This window comes from Mesoplodon densirostris, chromosome 3 (genome assembly GCF_025265405.1).
Source record: "Mesoplodon densirostris isolate mMesDen1 chromosome 3, mMesDen1 primary haplotype, whole genome shotgun sequence".
Lineage (NCBI taxonomy): Eukaryota > Metazoa > Chordata > Mammalia > Artiodactyla > Ziphiidae > Mesoplodon > Mesoplodon densirostris.
This window is the reverse complement of record NC_082663.1, coordinates 174,215,005-174,233,380: the sequence shown is the minus strand read 5'-3', so window position 1 is coordinate 174,233,380 and position 18,376 is coordinate 174,215,005. Positions and strand designations below refer to the sequence as shown.

Sequence of the window (18,376 nt, the reverse complement as noted above, 5' to 3'; positions counted from 1 at the left end):
AATTACTATAGTTTTGTAATATAGGTTGAAATCAGGGAGAATGATGCCTGCAGCTTTGTTTTTCTTTCTCAAGATTGCTTTATCTATTTGGGGTTGAAATAACTTTTAACTGGATTTGTTATGGGGTTTTCTTGGCCTCCAGCATCAAATCCCCTTTCTCATGTGAAGGAAATTCCCCTGTGCTGTAACCATGTTGAGTGCCAGTCAATCCCCCGATTCCCTCACTCTGTTTTCTGGCAGCCAAGGCATGTGACCTACGCTTGGCTCATTGCATGTTTCTGACCAAAACTTTAAATCTGGATCAGGACAAGGAAAGGGGAATGGTTAGGATTTATTGGCTGCTATTACAGTCCTATCTTGGCCAGATTCTTCCACTAAAAGACACTTAATGTTTTCTTGCTTTTTGACTTAACAGAGCTGCCTTGAGTCCTGCCTGTTTTCTAAGCCTATATTTTAGGCCTCCCTTTGATTGTGTGAGCCCCACAGTAGCTTTCCAGTAAATATTCCCTTAAATTTTTTTTTTTTTGCCTAAGATAGTCCTTTTGCTAGCATCCAAAAATCGTAACCAGTACAATAGAGGATATTATAATTCAAGCACCTCCTTCCTGGGTAGTACTAGGTAAATGTGGCCCCATTTTTGTGTTTTGATTGCCATCACCACTACCCATTTTATTTTTTCCTGTATTCCCTTAGAGTAGTCCTTCTTCAGATGTGCTGTATCTTAAAATGAATTATTATTGTGTCTGCTGAACATTAATAGATGTCCTAAAAACTAAATTCAGTTTATACCTACCTTTTAGTTTCTTTATTGAGATTCCTCAAGTGTTCTGTTTCCTCCAGAGTATAGTAATAAGGTATTTGGAAAGCACCCTGGTCTCAACAGCTCATTTACAAATCTTCTCCAGAGACGTAACATTTTTAGCTTAGTTCCTAATCTTAAGAGCACCAGTTGTTTAGGCTCGCAGTTTGTATTGTGGATGAAAACCCCTGCTAACTTTATTTCCTCCCTGTGAAGTTTTTATTTAGTCAGAAGCTTCAAGAATGAAGGAAGAGATTTTTGGAGATTCCCTCTTTTTAAAAAATGCCGTCAAAAGGTGGCCGGCAGACACTGCTGCCGGTTCTGCTTCTGCCGACCATATTGCTAAGATGTTCAGGGCTGAAAGCACATAGGGACTCGGCACATGTCATCTTTGCTCTACAGAATAACATTCCCTCTGCCTTTGAGTTCAAAGAGTGCTTGGCCATCTGTGTTAATTTCTGAGTTGTTAGAAGAAGCTAAGAAAAGAGAGGTTCCTCTGGGTTTCTTCAGATTTCCCTGTGTTAGCCTGCTAACTGCATACTGCCTGACCCTGCAGATAAGACTTGTCCTCCATAATGCGCTCTGCTGGCTACTGTATGTCTCCTTTATGATACAAACTGCCATTGTAGCTAAGTAAGTATTACATTATTTATTTTACAGAAAAATAATATCTCATATTTATTGAGCCCTTATTTGCCAGTCGGTGTATTGGGAGTTTTACATAAATTATCACATTAATCAATAAATCTATTAAAGCCTTAATTTTTAGATGAAGAAACTAGGCTCAGAACGATCTGGAACTTGTCCAGGATCTTCTATAATTAGTAAGTAGCAGATCTAGAATTTGAATTTATAATGGTAAGCCTACCAGTGGGTATACTTAGTTTCATTTTTAGTAAATAGAAATTACTGTTCCATGCAAAAGCTAGAAACATAGAAAACCTGGGTTTTATCTTTTAAACATCAAGAATTCACTTGATGATTAGCCAGATGGTCATGTGTTTTTTTCTGTATGTTTGAGATTTAGATAAAACTGACCCAGTTCTCAAAAGTCAAGCTGCTGCCTATTGAATAGCATAATGTGTAATGAAAGCTGACCTTTTTGTTCATTTATCATAATATGGTGAGAATTTATGTCATTCTCTGATCTCTTTCAGAAAAGGAGAGAAGAGAGCTCTAGACTAAAGGAGGAGGGAAATGAGCAGTTTAAAAAAGGAGGTAAGGTACCTATTTCAGCACTGATGCTGGACGTCTTGACTCCTCATTCTTTTGTAGATTCTGTGAAGAAACACCAAGGAACATTTGGAAACAACTAGCAGGCCTAAACTGCTAATAATACCCTGTTGCCTCCCAACACCTTGGAATTTTATTTTTTTTTACCAGGTCCAAATTATTCTCAAGTGACAGTGACCAGTTACCATGTGTCTCTAGACACAGGAATAGTTTTTCTTTTCTGTAATCTACTGTCTATAAACCCAGAGATTAGAAGGAAAAACTCTTTTGAGTTTTTGCTTTAGGAAACTCTAAACTGGAATGTTAAAAGGCTATTTTGCTACATTGCTGTAAAAACAGGGTCCCTGTTACTCACTTGTGACAGTGCTGTGAATACTGGCCCAGTGCATCCGGTGTGGCCGAGGGAAGGATTTTGCTTGTATTTTGGTTGCTCTTTCATGTGCCTTTTTCTGTGGATGCCTTAAGTAGCGAGATGTTCCTTCTGCATTTCCTATATTTGCTTAGGAATAAGTGGGGTTCGTTCTTATAATTTGGGGGAACTATTTGATCTTATGATCAAATTCTATCACATCTCAGAGTGTGCATGCTTTAGAAATCTAGGAGTAGTAACATCTTCCCCTAGTTATTTTTAGGTTAAAAAAATTTTTTTTCTTATATCCTGGTTTAGCAATCATCACTTCTTTTTTTCTAAGAAAACTAAAGGTTCTCTGAAAGCGTATCTCCTTGTATTTTAGTATTAAATATTTCAAATCTGAGAAAGGAGTGAGTACACAATTTTTCTTTTAGTACCCTGACCATAATTCTTTGTGTGGCAATGAATATATAAATTTATCACCATTTTCTCTTTTAAGGTGTTTAGTCAACTGCTGATTTTTACATTGTTGCTTCTGGCTCTATAAAATGTCTCTCCAAACATTTCATGGAAGCAGTTTTAGCCGGGTTGACTCCATGAAAGCACAATGTCTTTAATGAAAATATATACAGAGAAATTTTTTCTTCATCCGGGGCCATTAATCCCAGATTTCAGTCTCTTTCATCTGTCCAGTTCCCTAATCCCCTTTCAAAACTCTTTACTAAATTGATAAGCCAAATGAAAGGTGAACATACAGAGAGCATTCTGTTGGAGACCTTTGTCCCGTGAATGGAAAGCTGTGCGTTCTGAGATCTTTTGGAATACAGTGATATCAGGTGTAAAATCATAACGACCTCTCATACTTTACCTTATCCTCAGATTATATAGAAGCTGAAAGTACTTACAGTCGAGCCCTTCAGATGTGTCCATCCTCCTTCCAGAAAGACAGGTCTATTCTGTTTTCAAATAGAGCTGCCGCAAGGATGAAACAGGTATGTCTCTTTGACACATGAACTTAGTGTTTTTGTACGATAGCTTCTCTCCAGAAACAAGCACAGGGGCTCTAAAGTTGCTACCTCTCTTTTCCTACCCATATATCTCCCTGATTTAAAGGGCACGGGGAAGATAGAAAAAATATTTTGAAAAACTGCAGTCAGATTACTGTTCACATTCCTCATTAAAGAGGCTGAGTGAACACTTCCATGGAAGGAAGCCTGGCAAAGTTTCCGCCAAACTAGGGCAGGTTAATGAAGCAAAGAGCCTAGTGCATCTCCTAGAATAGCTACAGCTGCTTATTTTAGGCCTCTGGAACTCTAGATAAAGACCCAAAGGGATAGGAAACAGTGCTTAAAACTGGGCTTCAAGATGCTTATCCCTGAGATTCTGATTTTCTGTTAAAAGTGTGGACATAGGGAGAAACGTCCAAGAGTTGGGGTGAGAGGTACGCTTAAATGCAAAGTAGGTGTCAGGGAAAGTTCAAAGGTATTTTGTATTTCCAAAGGATTGAGAACCTGGTGTAACAGGGTGAATTTAGAATAGATGAGAGTGTAAATATATTTGTTTGGTATCGTGCTGGGTACCAAAAGTTAGATGTGTGATTTGTCTGATATTCCTATTTAGTCAACATAGTAAATCTTGCCAGATTGAAATGACGAGAGCTTGAAAAAAACAATACCACTTGTTTAACTGTGACTACTTGTATTCCAAGCACAAAGGGTAGGTTTTTTAACACACCTCTAAGCAGCTACGAAGCAGGCCCAAGACTGGGTGGAGTGGTTTTCTGTTCGTTTAGATCAGGTATCTACATCACTCTCTTTTTTGATGTTGACTGGAATTCTCTAGTGCTTCTACCAAAGTCACTTTGGATGGCCAGGGTTTTTAAAGGGGGGTGGGGGTGTGCTTGAATATTTGGACATGCAAAAAGTTTTACTTCTACCCAGACGCGTATGTTTTATTATTGGATTCAGTGTCCAAGGTGAAGTTTTTTAGAGTGATTCATGTGGCACGAGAGAAGGAATAATTCTAGAGTATACAAACAGACATTTTGTATTAGGGGAAATAAAACAACTGTTTTAAGTTTATTTAAAACAACAGTCAGTGCTCACTTCGGCAGCACATATACTAAAATTGGAACGATACAGAGAAGATTGGCATGGCCCCTGCGCAAGGATGACACTCAAATTCGTGAAGCGTTCCATATTTTTTCGATGTCAACATTTTGGTTGTGATATTGTTCTATAGTATAGAACAATAGTTCTATAGTATTGTTCTATAGTATTGTTCTTTTGCAAGGCATTACCCGTGGAGGACACTGGATAAAGAGTATATGGAATACCTCTGTATTATTTCTTACATTTCATATGACTACAATTATCTCAAAATAAAGAGTTTATTTTAAATACAAGCAACAACAACAACAAAAAAAACAGTCATTAATATATTCTACCATTGACCAGAATTCACACCTAATAGTTTTTACACTTAGCTCGAAAATTCTGGTCTTTCACTTTTGCCTCTTGGAGACATCTAGCCACATTCTTAGACTGGAAATTGTCATTGTGAAGTGAGATCAAGTATACCTTCAGTGTCGGAGAAAACTCTGTACCATACCCATTTGGCTCCTGGGTTTGGGGATTCTTTGTTCCCACAATTGCCAAGTTACTGGCATTGCTAGTGTTGGGCTGGTATGATCAACTGGTTCTTGAATTAGGAAAATGTATGGCCTTGCTAGTCTTCTGTCTGTCACAGCTGAGGAGGACTCAAAAGAGAGTTGCTCTGTGACTCTTGCCTGAACAAAGAATAGGTTTGTTAGTGGGGTTTTTGTTTGTTTTGTTCTTTTAACTTGCATTCCTAATATTTTTAAAAGATCCTAAAATTATAGACTTGGAGACTTTCAGGATTAATGTACTGAAGTGATTTAAGGAGCATGTTCTGAGTTTAAGGAAGTGATGGGTTAACTGCTTTAAGAAGAATTTCTGAAAGGCAAGTTTGCAGGCTCAGCATCCCTGACTGGGTGTGCCTGGGCAAGCTTTATGTTTCATGTCTGGAGAGGGAAAAGGCATACTGGAGTTAGGACAGAGTTTCAGCTCTAGGCCTGACTACACAAGAGCAAACAAAGCCCTAAAAAAATAGGCTCTAAAAGTAGTTACTTGGGGGCACAAAGAATACCACCACAGCAGTTGTAAACGTAAGTTATAAAGATTTGGGACTTCCCCGGTGGTGCAGTGGTTAAGAATCTGCCTGCCAATGCAGGGGACATGGGTTCAAGCCCTGGTAAGGGAAGATCCCACAGGCCGCAGAGCAACTAAGCCCGTGTGCCACAACTACTGAGCCTGCGCTCTAGAGCCCATGAGCCACAACTACTGAGCCTGCGCTCTAGAGCCCGTGAGCCACAACTACTGAGCCTGCACTCTAGAGCCTGTGAGCCACAACTACTGAGCCTGCATTCCACAACTACTGAAGTCCATGTGCATAGAGCCTGCGCACCACAACAAAGAGTAGCCCCCGCTCACTGCAACTAGAGAAAGCCCGTGCATAGCAACGAAGACCCAATGCAGCCATGAATAAATAAATAAATAAATAAATTAAAAAAGTTATAAAGATTTACTCCTATTTCAGTTTAAAATATGAAGTTGTATCTTAGATTTATAGAAATCTAATAAGTTGGGGAAATACTGACTTACAGATTTCTTTACTACAGGACTTCTTGTTAGAGTTTTTAATATGTGAATTGCTATGATGAACATTGGAAGAGATAATATAGTTAGTGTTTCCCAAATGACTCTGGAACCTTTTTTGCTTATTGTGGGTAAAATACACATGCTACAAAATTGACCATTTTAACCATTTTAAAGTATACAATTCAGTGCCATTCACAGTGGCACTGGATACATTCACAGTGTTAGGCAACCGTCACCACTGTCTGGTTCCAAAATTTTTTTTATGGCCCGAAAAGGAAATCCATTAAGCAGTCACTCCCCATCCTGGAACTGTTTCTGATTGAATCCTGAAACTCCATTTGGTAGACATTGCTCTAAAATGTTCTGCAAAATATTTGGCATTTGCTACAGTAGACATTATGGAAGTATTGAACGTTTATTTGAACTAACATTTCTCTAACATTGTAGAAAATTTCTAATTTGGGGAAAATAGACATTTAGAGCTTAGAAAAGTTAAATAGCAGATTAGTGTCAGAGCTGAAACTAGAATCTAGTTCTTTTGATATCCTGTGTTCTTTCCACTGTGCCATGCTTCTCAATTCAGCAAGTTATATTAGTTAGATATCTTATTTAGTGACTTGTTTTGTTTTTTGTTTGTTTGTTTGTTTTTTGCGGTACACGGGCCTCTCACTGCCGTGGCCTCTCCCATTGCAGAGCACAGGCTCTGGACGCGCAGGCTCAGCAGCCATGGCTCACGGGCCCAGCCACTCCACGGCATGTGGGATCTTCCCAGACTGGGGCACGAACCCGCGTCCCCTGCATCGGCAGGTGGACTCAACCACCGCGCCACCAGGGAAGCCCATGTTTTGTATTTTTGTTTCATCAGTGGATAAATTAAGGTTCATAACTGAGACTACGCGAGAAGCCATACAGTGTCTGTAGATGGACCATCTGTATACATTTTCAAGATACCACTTTGGGTGCGATGTATAACAGCTGTAGCCAAAGAGGAGGCTTATTAATTCAGGTATTCATCTATCAGTCATGTGCCCTGTTCATTGATCACAGAGTTTTCTCACTGTCAACATTCTAATGTAAAGCGTCTTGCAAATATAACAAGTCAATTGCAACAGTCTTTAAAGATACTTTAGGAAGAAGCTACTTAAATAATTTGTCACCAGGAGGCTTTCAAGTTAGAGCTGTGAGCATAGTTTGAATTTTAGCTTGGAAGTAACACGTGTGTTTTGGTGTTATTTCCTTGAAAAGCATTCTGCATCTCCATAAGCAATTATTAATGATCAGCATATGTCATTGAGCCTTTGGGCTATTGAGACAGAATTAGGGTGACATATTAATGATCTATTTCCTTTTAGGACAAGAAAGAGGTGGCCATCAGTGACTGCAGCAAAGGTACAGCTTTTTGGTCTTGTTGCATGTTAACATACAAAAGCATTACCTCAGCTAGACAAGCAAATAAGGAGGCTCTCAGTCAGGTGTGTACTTGTACACATGTACTCTTCTTCTGAGGCAGTTAAAGAAGAAGCTCTCGGCCTTTCTTAGAGGTACTGCCCAGTAGTTGTCTTAGTGTAAGCATGCTTTTGAATGGATAGTTGTCCGTTTATCCTGTATTGGTAAATATATGGAGAATAATTCCAAGCTACCTTGGCCACAGAAACAGAGTTTATTCCCTGTATGTCCAAATTACTCTCCTTTGAAACTGAAGTTGAAGATCTTAGTTAGCTGCTCTTGGGGCAGCTGACTGTGTGTTTGGAAGGGCCGTTGCTGTTAGGGAATGGGTACTCTCTTCAGGTGTACTGCTTAATCCAGACCTCCTTGCCGTCATTTTCATTATCCTTTCAGGTTCCACACAGTGAATCAAGCCTCTGCTATCTGAGTTCCATCATGGTCTTTTCATTCTACCAACTGATAGAGACAGCCCCAGACATAGGATCACCATTGTTTTTTCCACAAATTTCCTGATAGGCCAGACGGTTGTCTTGTCTTGGTGTGGAGACTAGTCTTTCTAGTCTTTCTTTACTACTCTTGTAATTTGTGGGTTGTTGTTGTTTTTTCCATTTTCCTCCTTTGGATAATATTTTCTCTGAGAGAATCATAAAGTTAGAAAGAACCTTATATATTATCTAATCCCACTCTCAGACCATGAATTCCCTCTTCTGTTTTGTTTTTTAGGTTTTTTTTAATGTGAATTAGTCACCCTCTCTACTGGATTTCTTTTCTTTATCCTTGATATTTCTATAGAGTATCTGAATGAACCTGTTACTACATTAGAATCTAGCAAACTTCTTCTGATCTGTTTATCTTGGGCTGCAACTAATTCTGAATGTACTGTTTTGTTTGGAAGAAGGTGTTCAACCTTAATCTGTGAGATGTGTGGGTTTGAAGAGTTTAAATTAGGAAGAAGATTCTGATTTTCAGTTCTTTTCTCTGTAACCAAATGGTGAGAAAATGCCTTGTAAGCCTGATTAGCAGGGTATACACTAGGAAAGAGAATTCATTTCCAGCAGTAACCCTCAGTGTAGGAGCCAAGAAAATGAGAGGAAGGGGGAGGAAAGTGTTCCAGATTTGTTTTTGGATTTGGTTAAATCAGTATTCATGTGCTTATACTTAGTTGTTATGGGCTGCATATGAGTTGTTGAACCCATAGGCCAAATACGTTGACACTAGTATGGTTTATTTGTATTAAGGACCCTTCTCCTCCCACTAACCCCTCAAACACATTCCCACTCAGTGCATAAACCCTGGCAAAGGACTTAACTTATTTCTGAGGTCATATTTGGAGCTCATTACTACCAGTTATATGGAACAGTATTTAATGCTAGTCACCTTTGGTCTTTTAGCCTTGGCATAAATAAAGTTTAAGTTAATTCTGTTTATATGGATTGAGAAAGAAAATCACAAGTTAGAGTGAAAAGTTGACATTTGAGGTTTTTATAAAGTAATCATGGGGAATTCCCTGGCTGTCCAGTGGTTAGGAGTCAGTGCTTTCACTGCCGGGGCCCGGGTTCAATCTCTGGTCAAGGAACTGAGATCCTGTAAGCTTTGAGGCGTGGCCAAAAAAAGTAATCATGGGAAGAATTCTTTCTCTTCAATACATATTTGCATTGTTAGAAGCTATCCACTAGTTGAGAAGGGGGCAGTATCTGAGTTAAAATGTAAATTAGGGGGTTCAGTTTTTTAAAAGATGTAGTAAAGGTCATTGGAGTATTTTTTTTTTTCCCTGTGAGTATTATGTAGTTGGGAATATTTTAAGAGACTGATGTGCTGGACTAAGGGGAGGTTGACAGCATGTAAAGTTGAAATGTTGAGGTTTGGGTTCTTTCAGAAAACCTTCTCCTGAACCAATATCCCCCTCCAACCCCTCTCCCATTTCTCTGGTCTGCTTCATTGAAAGATTGTCTATACCTCCTGTGTCTCCTTTGTCTTCTCCCCTTCTCTCCTCACACATCCACTGGACTTCTGTTTCATTCACGCCCCTGAAACCCATCTTATAAAGGTCACCAGCACCTTCCTCTTGTTCAGTAGTTGCTTCCCTACCCTCATCTTACTTGACTTCCCAAAAGCTTTTAACACAGTGTGTCATCCTTCATTTTCTTCTGTTTCATTGGCTATTCCTTTTTAGTCTCTCTTGCTGGTTTCTCTGTCAGCCTCATCACTTTGGAAGTCCCTATTTCTTCATCTATAGGGCCCTCTTCTTTTTTTTCCCCTCTGTATTTTCTCCCTATGGGATCTCATCTAGTTCTGCAACTTTAAATAACCCATCTCTATGCTATAGTTTATATTTCTGGCTCTGCCCTGTAGTCTGGAGCCCTGTATCACATTGCAAAGTTGACATCTCCTCTGGGATGTCTAGTAGGCATTGCAGATTTAACGTGCCCAGAGCAGACTCTGGTGCCTCCGCAGTCCCCATGCATGCATACGTGAATACAACTTGAGGTTAGTTTTTTTCATTCTAATGAATGGCATTATTATCCATTATTTACTTGCTGAAACTAAAACCTTTGGAGTCATCCCTCATTACTCTTTCTTTCATTCCCCATGGCTTAATTAATTAGCAAATCCTTTGGGCTCTGATTCAAAGACATTTCCTTAATCTGGCCTCTCCCTTCCATCTCCACTGTTAGCAGTTTAGTCAGCATCCTCTCTCATCTGGACCATTGCAGTGACGTCCCAGCTGTCTCTGCTTCCCCTCGTCCCCTCCACACTGTAGCCAAAGTGATCCTTCAAAACTGTAAACCAGATTATGTCTTAATCTGCTTGGACACATTCCAGTGGCTTCGTATCACACTTAAGAAAAAGTCCAAGCTCCTTTCCCTGGCCACCAAGGCATCCATGACCTGCTTGTTGCATATCTTCAACCTCATCTCCTCCGCAGCCCTTACCTAGTCACCAACAAACACGTCAAAGTTATTCTTGCTTTAGAGCCTTTACTCTTGTTAGTCCTTTTTCCTGTATGCTCTTCCTCAGCTTTTCAAACGGCTGGCCTCCCTCAAATAATCCTTTTTCGTATTTGACCACTCTCTAAAGTTACTTATTCCCCTCTTCACCTGAACTTACATCACCTCGTTTTATTTTCCTCTACAGCACAAAACTATCTGAAATTATTTGTATGCCATCTTCTCTTGCCTCCTAGAATAGCTTAAAGCTTCATGAGAACGTGGACGTAGTCTGTTCTGTTTGCCACTACTATACTCCAGAGATACACTGCACTCGGTGCCTATGTTAGGTACTAAATAAATAATTACTGAAAGCATGAGTGAATTTAAAAATGGGTATATCACTTGAAAAGAAAAAAAGTTCTAGAGCCGTGATATTGCTTTCTAACAGAGAAAGAAACAACTCCAAAAAGAATACAAGAATGTAGTATACTTGAACCAAAACGCGGGCCCTGGATTATCGGAAGGGTTGTTGTTGGAAAAAGGAGAGGATGTTATGTGCCAGTGATCTAAGGGTGTTCGATCAGGAGTTTGAAGGAACAGTGAGGATTTAGCTAAAAATGTAACCTCAGGAGTCAAGGCACAACCGCAGTAGCTGAGGCCTAGAAAAGAGAGAAGGATAGCAGAGTCTGCCACCAACGTTCTCCCTCAATTTTTTAATACATGCCTTCAGATTACCTCTTATTTTCTCACTGTGCCTTGAGCTCTGTGTTTTGGCCTGTTCTGGAGTGGGTGAAGGGCAAGTAGGTGGTACGCACGGCTTGGGCGTGGACCAGGGCTTGGTAAGCTACAGTCACAGGCCACATCCAGCCTGCATGCCGCCTGCTGTTGTACAGCCTACAAGCTAAGAATGCTTTTTACATTAAATGGTTGGAAATAAAAGAGCAGTAATATTTCAAGACACATAAAAATTATGTGAACTTCAAATTTCAGTATTCATAAATAAAGGCTTATTGTAATACAGCTAACCTTACTTGCTTATGCATCGTCTGTGCTTGCTTTCGTGCTACAACAGCAGAGTTCAGTAGTTGTAACAGACAGTCTATCCCACAAAGTCTAAAATCTTTACTATCTGCCCTTTACAGAAGAAGTTTGCCAACTGTAGGTATGTCCTTTGACAAATAACTTTTCCTTAGGGACCCATGGAGAATAATAAAGAAACTTGATATAGCTGAGGATGTATAGGCCCTTTATCCTCATGGTGACAATGATTTCTTCTCTTCTTATAGCAATTCAGTTAAACCCCAGCTATATCAGGGCAATATTGAGGAGAGCGGAGTTGTACGAGAAGACTGACAAGCTGGATGAAGCCCTGGAAGACTATAAATCCATACTAGAAAAAGATCCGTCAGTACATCAAGCAAGAGAAGCTTGTATGGTAAACCTAATTTTTTTACAGAAATATTTTCTATTCCTTGTGTTGCTACTCAGTGAATGTTAAATGATCCTTAGAGACACAACTGTATGCCATTTCTAAGCTTTTGAGAAGCTTATCAGAATATATGGGAGATAGAACTTTGAAGTGGTGGCCACACACCCACTGTACCATGTACTGTTTAATCTTCATTCTAAAAGTGTTATCTGTGTAAACCTCTAACCTCTAGGGTTAACAAGAACTTTATTTCACTGTTGGACTAGGGAAACCTTGTCTACTTGTAGGTGCCTGGTTTAGTTGAAAGTGAGTCTTAATATTATAGGTAACAAATTTCTGGTTTTCTTGTCGTCCTTTTCCTTACTCAGTCACCAAGTTTCTATTTGTTGTTATTTGGCCAGCACATTTCCAATTTAATATATCCTAAACTAACTTTCTTATCTCTCTTAAAATGACTCTAGTTCTTGTCCTTGGCACTAAAAATCCTTTTGCTTCTAAATGACATAATATTTTTTATGCCAGTTGTAAGTTAACTAAATGTTACTGGTTTTCCTCCCTTTAAAAATAACTCCAGATTTGTGCTCTTACCTTTAGCACCACTCTTCGATTATCTCTAACGCACAGAGCAACATACACTCTGAAGGTTATACTGCAGTATTGGATGTGTATATCTTATTGCCCCAAAATAATGCGTGTTCAAGTAAGTTCGACAAACACTGGCTTTAACCAAACAGGTTTCTTCGCTGCCAGACTTTTCAGTGGGCCATTAGGATGGAGAGGTCCGTTCTGAACCCAGTATGCCGCAGAGGTGGCAGGAGCCGGGGAGCTACAGGAGTCTTTTATTTAAGCCAGACTTCTCGGTTTTGTTTTTGGAATTGAGGGCACTTGCCAACATTTACAAATGGAAAGATTTTACTAGATGAAAATCTAAGTCGGGCTCCTCTTGAAATTGGAAGATGCGGACGTGCTGGCTGCTCCTTGAGCTCCCACACGCTGGCGCTCAGCTGGCGCTCTCGATTCCACACTGAGCATGCCCGTACTCTTGCCTTACACCTGGTCCATTACTTACTACCTTTCCCCTCTGGCCCCTGAGGGCATCTGAGCCCCTGCTATACAGGTTCCCGTCTAGTTCACGGGACTGTTATTCCACCAAGCAGACCTGAGAAATGTTGACTCATCTCCCTGCACTAATATTCTAGGTGGTTTGGGTTTTGTTTTGCTTTGTTTTTATACCCACTTGAGGTGAATTCCTTCAGTAATAACAGATCTTTTGAATAATGGGAGAAGGGCTCATTTGGGTAATTAAAATACATAAGCAGTTTGAAAGCAGTTTTAATCCTTTATCTGACTTTTAACATATCTCTGAATGGTATTAGGATTAACTTAAATTTGACATGAGGAAAGGGAATAGAGTTCTTAAAATCTTGGCTAAATTCTTGGTGGCCTTTATCCTTGTCAAATTAGTTTTAAGAGTTCCGTGAGGGCTTCCCTGGTGGCGCAGTGGTTGAGAGTCCGTCTGCCGATGCAGGGGACACGGGTTCGTGCCCCAGGCCGGGAAGATCCCACATGCCGCGGAGCGGCTGGGCCTGTGAGCCATGGCCGCTGGGCCTACGCGTCTGGAGCCTGTGCTCTGCAATGGGAGAGGCCAGAGCAGTGAGAGGCTCGCATACCACAAAAAAAAAAAAAAAAAAAAAAAGAGTTCCGTGAAAGGGAGCCTTGTCTTAAAGCTAGCTGTTATATACATAAAGAATTTATTTTATCTTGAATTATTACAGCTGAGTTAATACTGGACTCCCAGAGTACTTGGGGGCAATTACAGAGCTAAAAGAGACCATCGAAGACTCTAATCTAGATCAGCCGGAGGTGATTTGGTTCCAGTGGGTATTTGGCAGTGTGGGGAGGCACTCTGTCATGACTGGGAGGGTACTGTTGGCATCTGGTGGGTGGAGGCCAGGGATGCTCTAAACATTCTACGATGCGCAGGACAGCCCTACAGCAGTTACCCAGTCCAAAATATCAGTAGTGCCAAGGTTGAAACGATCTGATGCTTTCTCAACAAATTAGATTATATAAAGAAAGGACTTCAAGTTAAAAAATACAAATGAGCAAAAAAATTAATACTATAAATATCACCTGTAATCCCACCACCTAAACATACCCCTGTAAACATCTGGTTTGTATCCTTTCAGACATTTTCTCTGTGTGTGTGTGTGTGTGTGTGTGTGTTTCACCAAGTTTTTATTGAGGTCCTCCTTGGGCCACTCTGCTAAGAACTGGGAATATAGCATTGAACCAAACCGAATTCCTGTCTCTGTAGCTCCCCCGCAGACAGACATTTGTTCTTCTCTGTGTTTAATAGGCTCATGTATATGTACTTAACCTGGTCTCACTTTCACATGAGGTTTTTAATGTTTCTCAAATTCAAAATAAAGCCAAAAGATTTTCACAACCCACGTTTTGGTGCTTTTTCCCTCAGAGGTTACCTAAGCAAATTGAGGAACGTAATGAAAGACTAAAGGAAGATATGTTAGGTAAGTCTGCTTCCCTTACCTTCTCTTGACCATAAATAGCTAGGAAGCCGGGGATGGGGCCATCAGTACTTTTATTCATTAGAGGAGAATACAGCCGTTAGAAATAGCTGTGGGACCCTTTGTTTGTTGTGGGCACCAGTACCGTGGGGCTAGTGAGTTCTTAGCCATTTTTAACTCTAGAAGGAGCAGTGTGGTTTAGAGTGGATAGCAGCTTTTCAAAAACTAAACTTCCATTTTGTGGGGTGGTTTTTTTTTTTTTTTTTTTTTTGGAAAATTTTCCTCCCTTCAAGAATGCAAACATAATTAACTCCCAACCTGGGCTGCCACCAACCTCTATTTCAGATCATGAATTTCATAAAAACAGTTGAATTTCTTCATTTGAGTAAACAACTTCAGGTTTTGGGGGTTTTGTGTTTTTTATCTATCTATTTATTTATATTTGGCTGCATTGGGTCTTAGTTGCTGTGTGTGCGCTTTCCCTAGTTGTGGCGAGCTGGGGCTACTCCTCATTGTGGTGTGTGGGCTTCTCATTGCGGTGACCCCTCTTATGGAGCATGGGCTCTAGGCGCCCGGGCTTCAGTAGTTGTGGAACATGGGCTCAGTAGTTGTGGAGCATGGGCTTAGTTGCTCCGTGGCACGTGGGATCTTCCTGGACCAGGGATAGAACCCGTGTCCCCTGCATTGGCAGGCGGATTCTTAACCACTGCGCCACCAGGGAAGTCCCACCTTCAGGTTTTAAGTTCATTAGGATGCAATCAGTACAAACCAATACCATGTCAAAACCAAGGGGACTTTTGTTTTGAAAATGGCGTTCAGAGTCCCTTTAGTGTTTGAGAACACGTGCACGGGCAAGAATTAGTAGTAACTAGGAAGGGGGAAAAGACTGGGCTGGGGAGTCGGGGAAATGGTTTCATTTGACCCATGTTTTAGTCACTTCTTGTATTTGCCAAAGCATGTTTATAGTTGGAATTACAGAGTTCCTCTCGTGAACAGCCTGCTTGACGAAGGGGGGTAAATGTCCCTGGACAGGAACCTGCCCAGCGTAGTCTGCTTATATAACCTGTCTGATAGCTCTCTGTTAAGGTCTCCTATATATTTTTCCTTATGAATATTTTCTAAATCTCTATTGTGAATTGCAATCACATGGGACTAAAGGAAAATCATTTAAAATAAATCGGGCCTGGCTATTTATGGCCTTTAGGCATCAGTATCCAGAGAATGAGACAAATTTCCCCAAAGATCACTCTGATAGCGAAGTTGATTGAGAAGAAGCCACTAACCTAGTTGATCCAAAGCCCTCCGGCCCCTGCTGGATAGACTCAGACTCCAAGGGGAGATGCTTCAGACTTGGGGAGATTTCTGGAGCCTTCCTCAGTTTTTCCAAAATTGGCTCTTTCCCTAATTTACATATTTAATTAAATTTGACACCATGTTTGAGCAGAAAAGTTATTTTGGAGGTACTTTTTCTTCAAAGAAGAGGGAAGAGAGCATTTTCTTACCTATTCACAATGATGCTTTATTTTAGCAAAAAAAGGAAGGAAAGAATTTGCCTTTAGCTGAGCTGGATTTCATGCTGAAAGAGATGACTTGGTGAATGAGCACAGTGGATTTGGAAAAGACACTTAGGCACTGGTCTCTGGGTCCATTTGTTTTGAAACAATATGGAAAAATAAAGGGATCGGTATAAATTGAATCCTACTGCCATTGTCAGTTCCAGATGGAATCAAAACTTCCATCTGTCCTTGTCACTCAATTCTAATGAGCTGATGTTTCCTGTCTTGTGGCTTTGGCTTTTACTTATGTTGTTCCCTTCATAAACAACTTAAGTTGCTTGGTAAGTAATGTCAGTTTGTTGTTACACATCAGTAGTCTGAATGGCTGGACTCTTTTATTTTCTTTTTTTCTTTTTTCTTTTTTTTTTTATTTTGTCTGCGTTGGGTCTTCCTTGCTACACGCAGGTTTTCTCTAGTTGCAGTGAGCAGGGGCTGCTCTTCATTGCAGTGCGTGGGCTTCTCATTGCAGTAGCTTCTCTTGTTGTGGAACATGGGCTCAGCGCATGGCCTCCAGTAGTTGTGGCACATGGGCTCAGTAGTTGTGGCTCACGGGCTCTGGAGAGCAGGCTCAGTAGTTCTGGCGCACGGGCTTAGTTGCTCCACGGTATGTGGGATCTTCCCGGACCAGGACTTGAACCCATGTCCCCTGCATTGGCAGGCAGATTCTTAACCACTGCACTACCAGGGAAGCCCCTTCCTTTATATTCTTAATGAATATAAGGATCATGAATAAAATATTGGTTCTGGGTGTCACCTCCCGTAGGAGAGCCTTAAAGGGAGAAATCTCTCTCAGCCCCACAAGAGCTTTCTGGTGTTCTTCCTTCCTTGTTACAGATGAACCAGCTTTGATTTGTGTGCTTTGAGATTTTTGGAGGCTGGTCCCTCTAGAAGCGCAGAGTAACGTCACTTGCTTAGAAGTTCTGAGCAAGCTTTTTGCAGTGGACTGCACGATTTTGAGTGCTAAGTTTCTCTGGGAATGATGGTTTCTGCTGGAAGGTTGGCAGTTAAAGATTTTTAAAACTGCTTAACACCATTTGTCACTGGCATTTACTACGTTATGTGATTATTTAACAAAATGAGATTGTCTTTAAGTTTGTTCGATAATCTTGACTTGCTTTTCCTTTTCTCTCTGTAACTTGACTTCCTTTTTGTTAGAAAGAAGAGCTACATACCCCCCTTCTTGGGAAAAAAAAATTCTAATTGGAATTATGAATGGGTGGAACATACTTGCTTCTCTCTTCTTAGTCTGTCATTTATAAATGTCATCCTTAGAGCAGGAGTAGAGACCCAGGGTGGCAGTCACTGATAGTGCCACAGTCCTTGCCAGAGAGGGACGATCATGCTGACTTTAGATTTGAGGAAAGGGGTCAGTAACTGGAGTGTTTCCTTTTGTCCTTTTCTCTGGGAAGGTAGCCTGGTGGCTGTTATAGCCAGGGAATGCCTTAAGGGTATAGTCAGTGGTGTGATGAGGCGGGAAGGATGTCCTGGACCGAGTACCCCAGGAGGCTCAGAGCATTAGCTTCTGTTCCAACCATTCCGGGGGATCTGCTCTTCCTACCTCAGTCGAGAGGCCGTCCTGACCTGGAAAACCTAGAGCTGTGACATGAAACTCTTTGATTCCCCCAAAGGATCAAGAGACGTGGGTGAGGCACTGCCCCAGAAACCCTACCTTCCTTTCCCTGGCACCCAGCTGCTCGGCACACACAGGGGCCTTGTTCCGCCTCCGGCCCAGGTTTTCCACTTGTACCGTGCCCTCCTTCCACCTTCTTGGAACATGTTGCTGGTCTCCTGATTCCTGCAGTTACTCAGGTGTTCACTCCCGGCCATTAGCATCCTAATGAGTGTGTAGTTGTGAACTGAATTAAGAACACCACCTTGTATGTTCCATGTTCAAAAGCTAGATTTGGAGGCGGAAGTCACTTGTTCATTGTCATTGTGAGGACGCAGCAGATCTTTTTTGGCTCTTCCTGCGCGTTGTGTGCCTCTCTGCAAGTGACAGAGGGGCCTAGAATCAGCTGCCTTGCCAAATATCACAAGAGAGCCTTGAGATTGTTACTGTCCCTTAAAACTGCTGAAGCCAGACATGTGGGTATGGAAATCCAGGCTCTTTTTTCACACTTCTCTTCCTGCTGCCCTGCCTGATACTCATTACGGACTGTACGCTTGCCATGCCGTGTGCTCTGGCCCCTGGAGAATCTCTCAGCCAGTTCCGTGTCGCTGTCACCCCCTCAGTAGGGAATGTCGGTTCTGGGTGTTTGATGTCCTGCTTCTTGCTTCGTTACCTAGTTGCTGCTCCTGTAGCTTCTCCTCTTTGATAGCTCTCGGTAAGGCTTCTTTCCACTTCCTTTCACCCAAGAGCTGACTAATATGTAAGCATCTGAACTGAGTGTGAATTTTATTTTCTCTATCCTGTGCTCTCTTAA

General features: G+C 41.1%; 1 protein-coding gene and 1 non-coding gene across 3 annotated transcripts in view; both read left to right on the top strand.

Moving 5' to 3' along the window:
• Window positions 1-18,376, top strand: part of TTC1 (tetratricopeptide repeat domain 1) — a 55,745-nt gene that overhangs the window by 32,302 nt on the left and 5,067 nt on the right. For both annotated transcript variants that reach the window (XM_060094980.1, XM_060094981.1), the window contains exons 3-7: window positions 1,957-2,017; window positions 3,264-3,376; window positions 7,417-7,453; window positions 11,727-11,875; window positions 14,346-14,400. In XM_060094980.1, coding sequence (XP_059950963.1) covers window positions 1,957-2,017; window positions 3,264-3,376; window positions 7,417-7,453; window positions 11,727-11,875; window positions 14,346-14,400 — 415 coding nt within the window. The remainder of the gene's footprint in view (window positions 1-1,956; window positions 2,018-3,263; window positions 3,377-7,416; window positions 7,454-11,726; window positions 11,876-14,345; window positions 14,401-18,376) is intronic.
• Window positions 4,482-4,588, top strand: LOC132487323 (U6 spliceosomal RNA). The gene has a single exon (XR_009531606.1). It is a non-coding gene; the product is annotated as a U6 spliceosomal RNA (small nuclear RNA).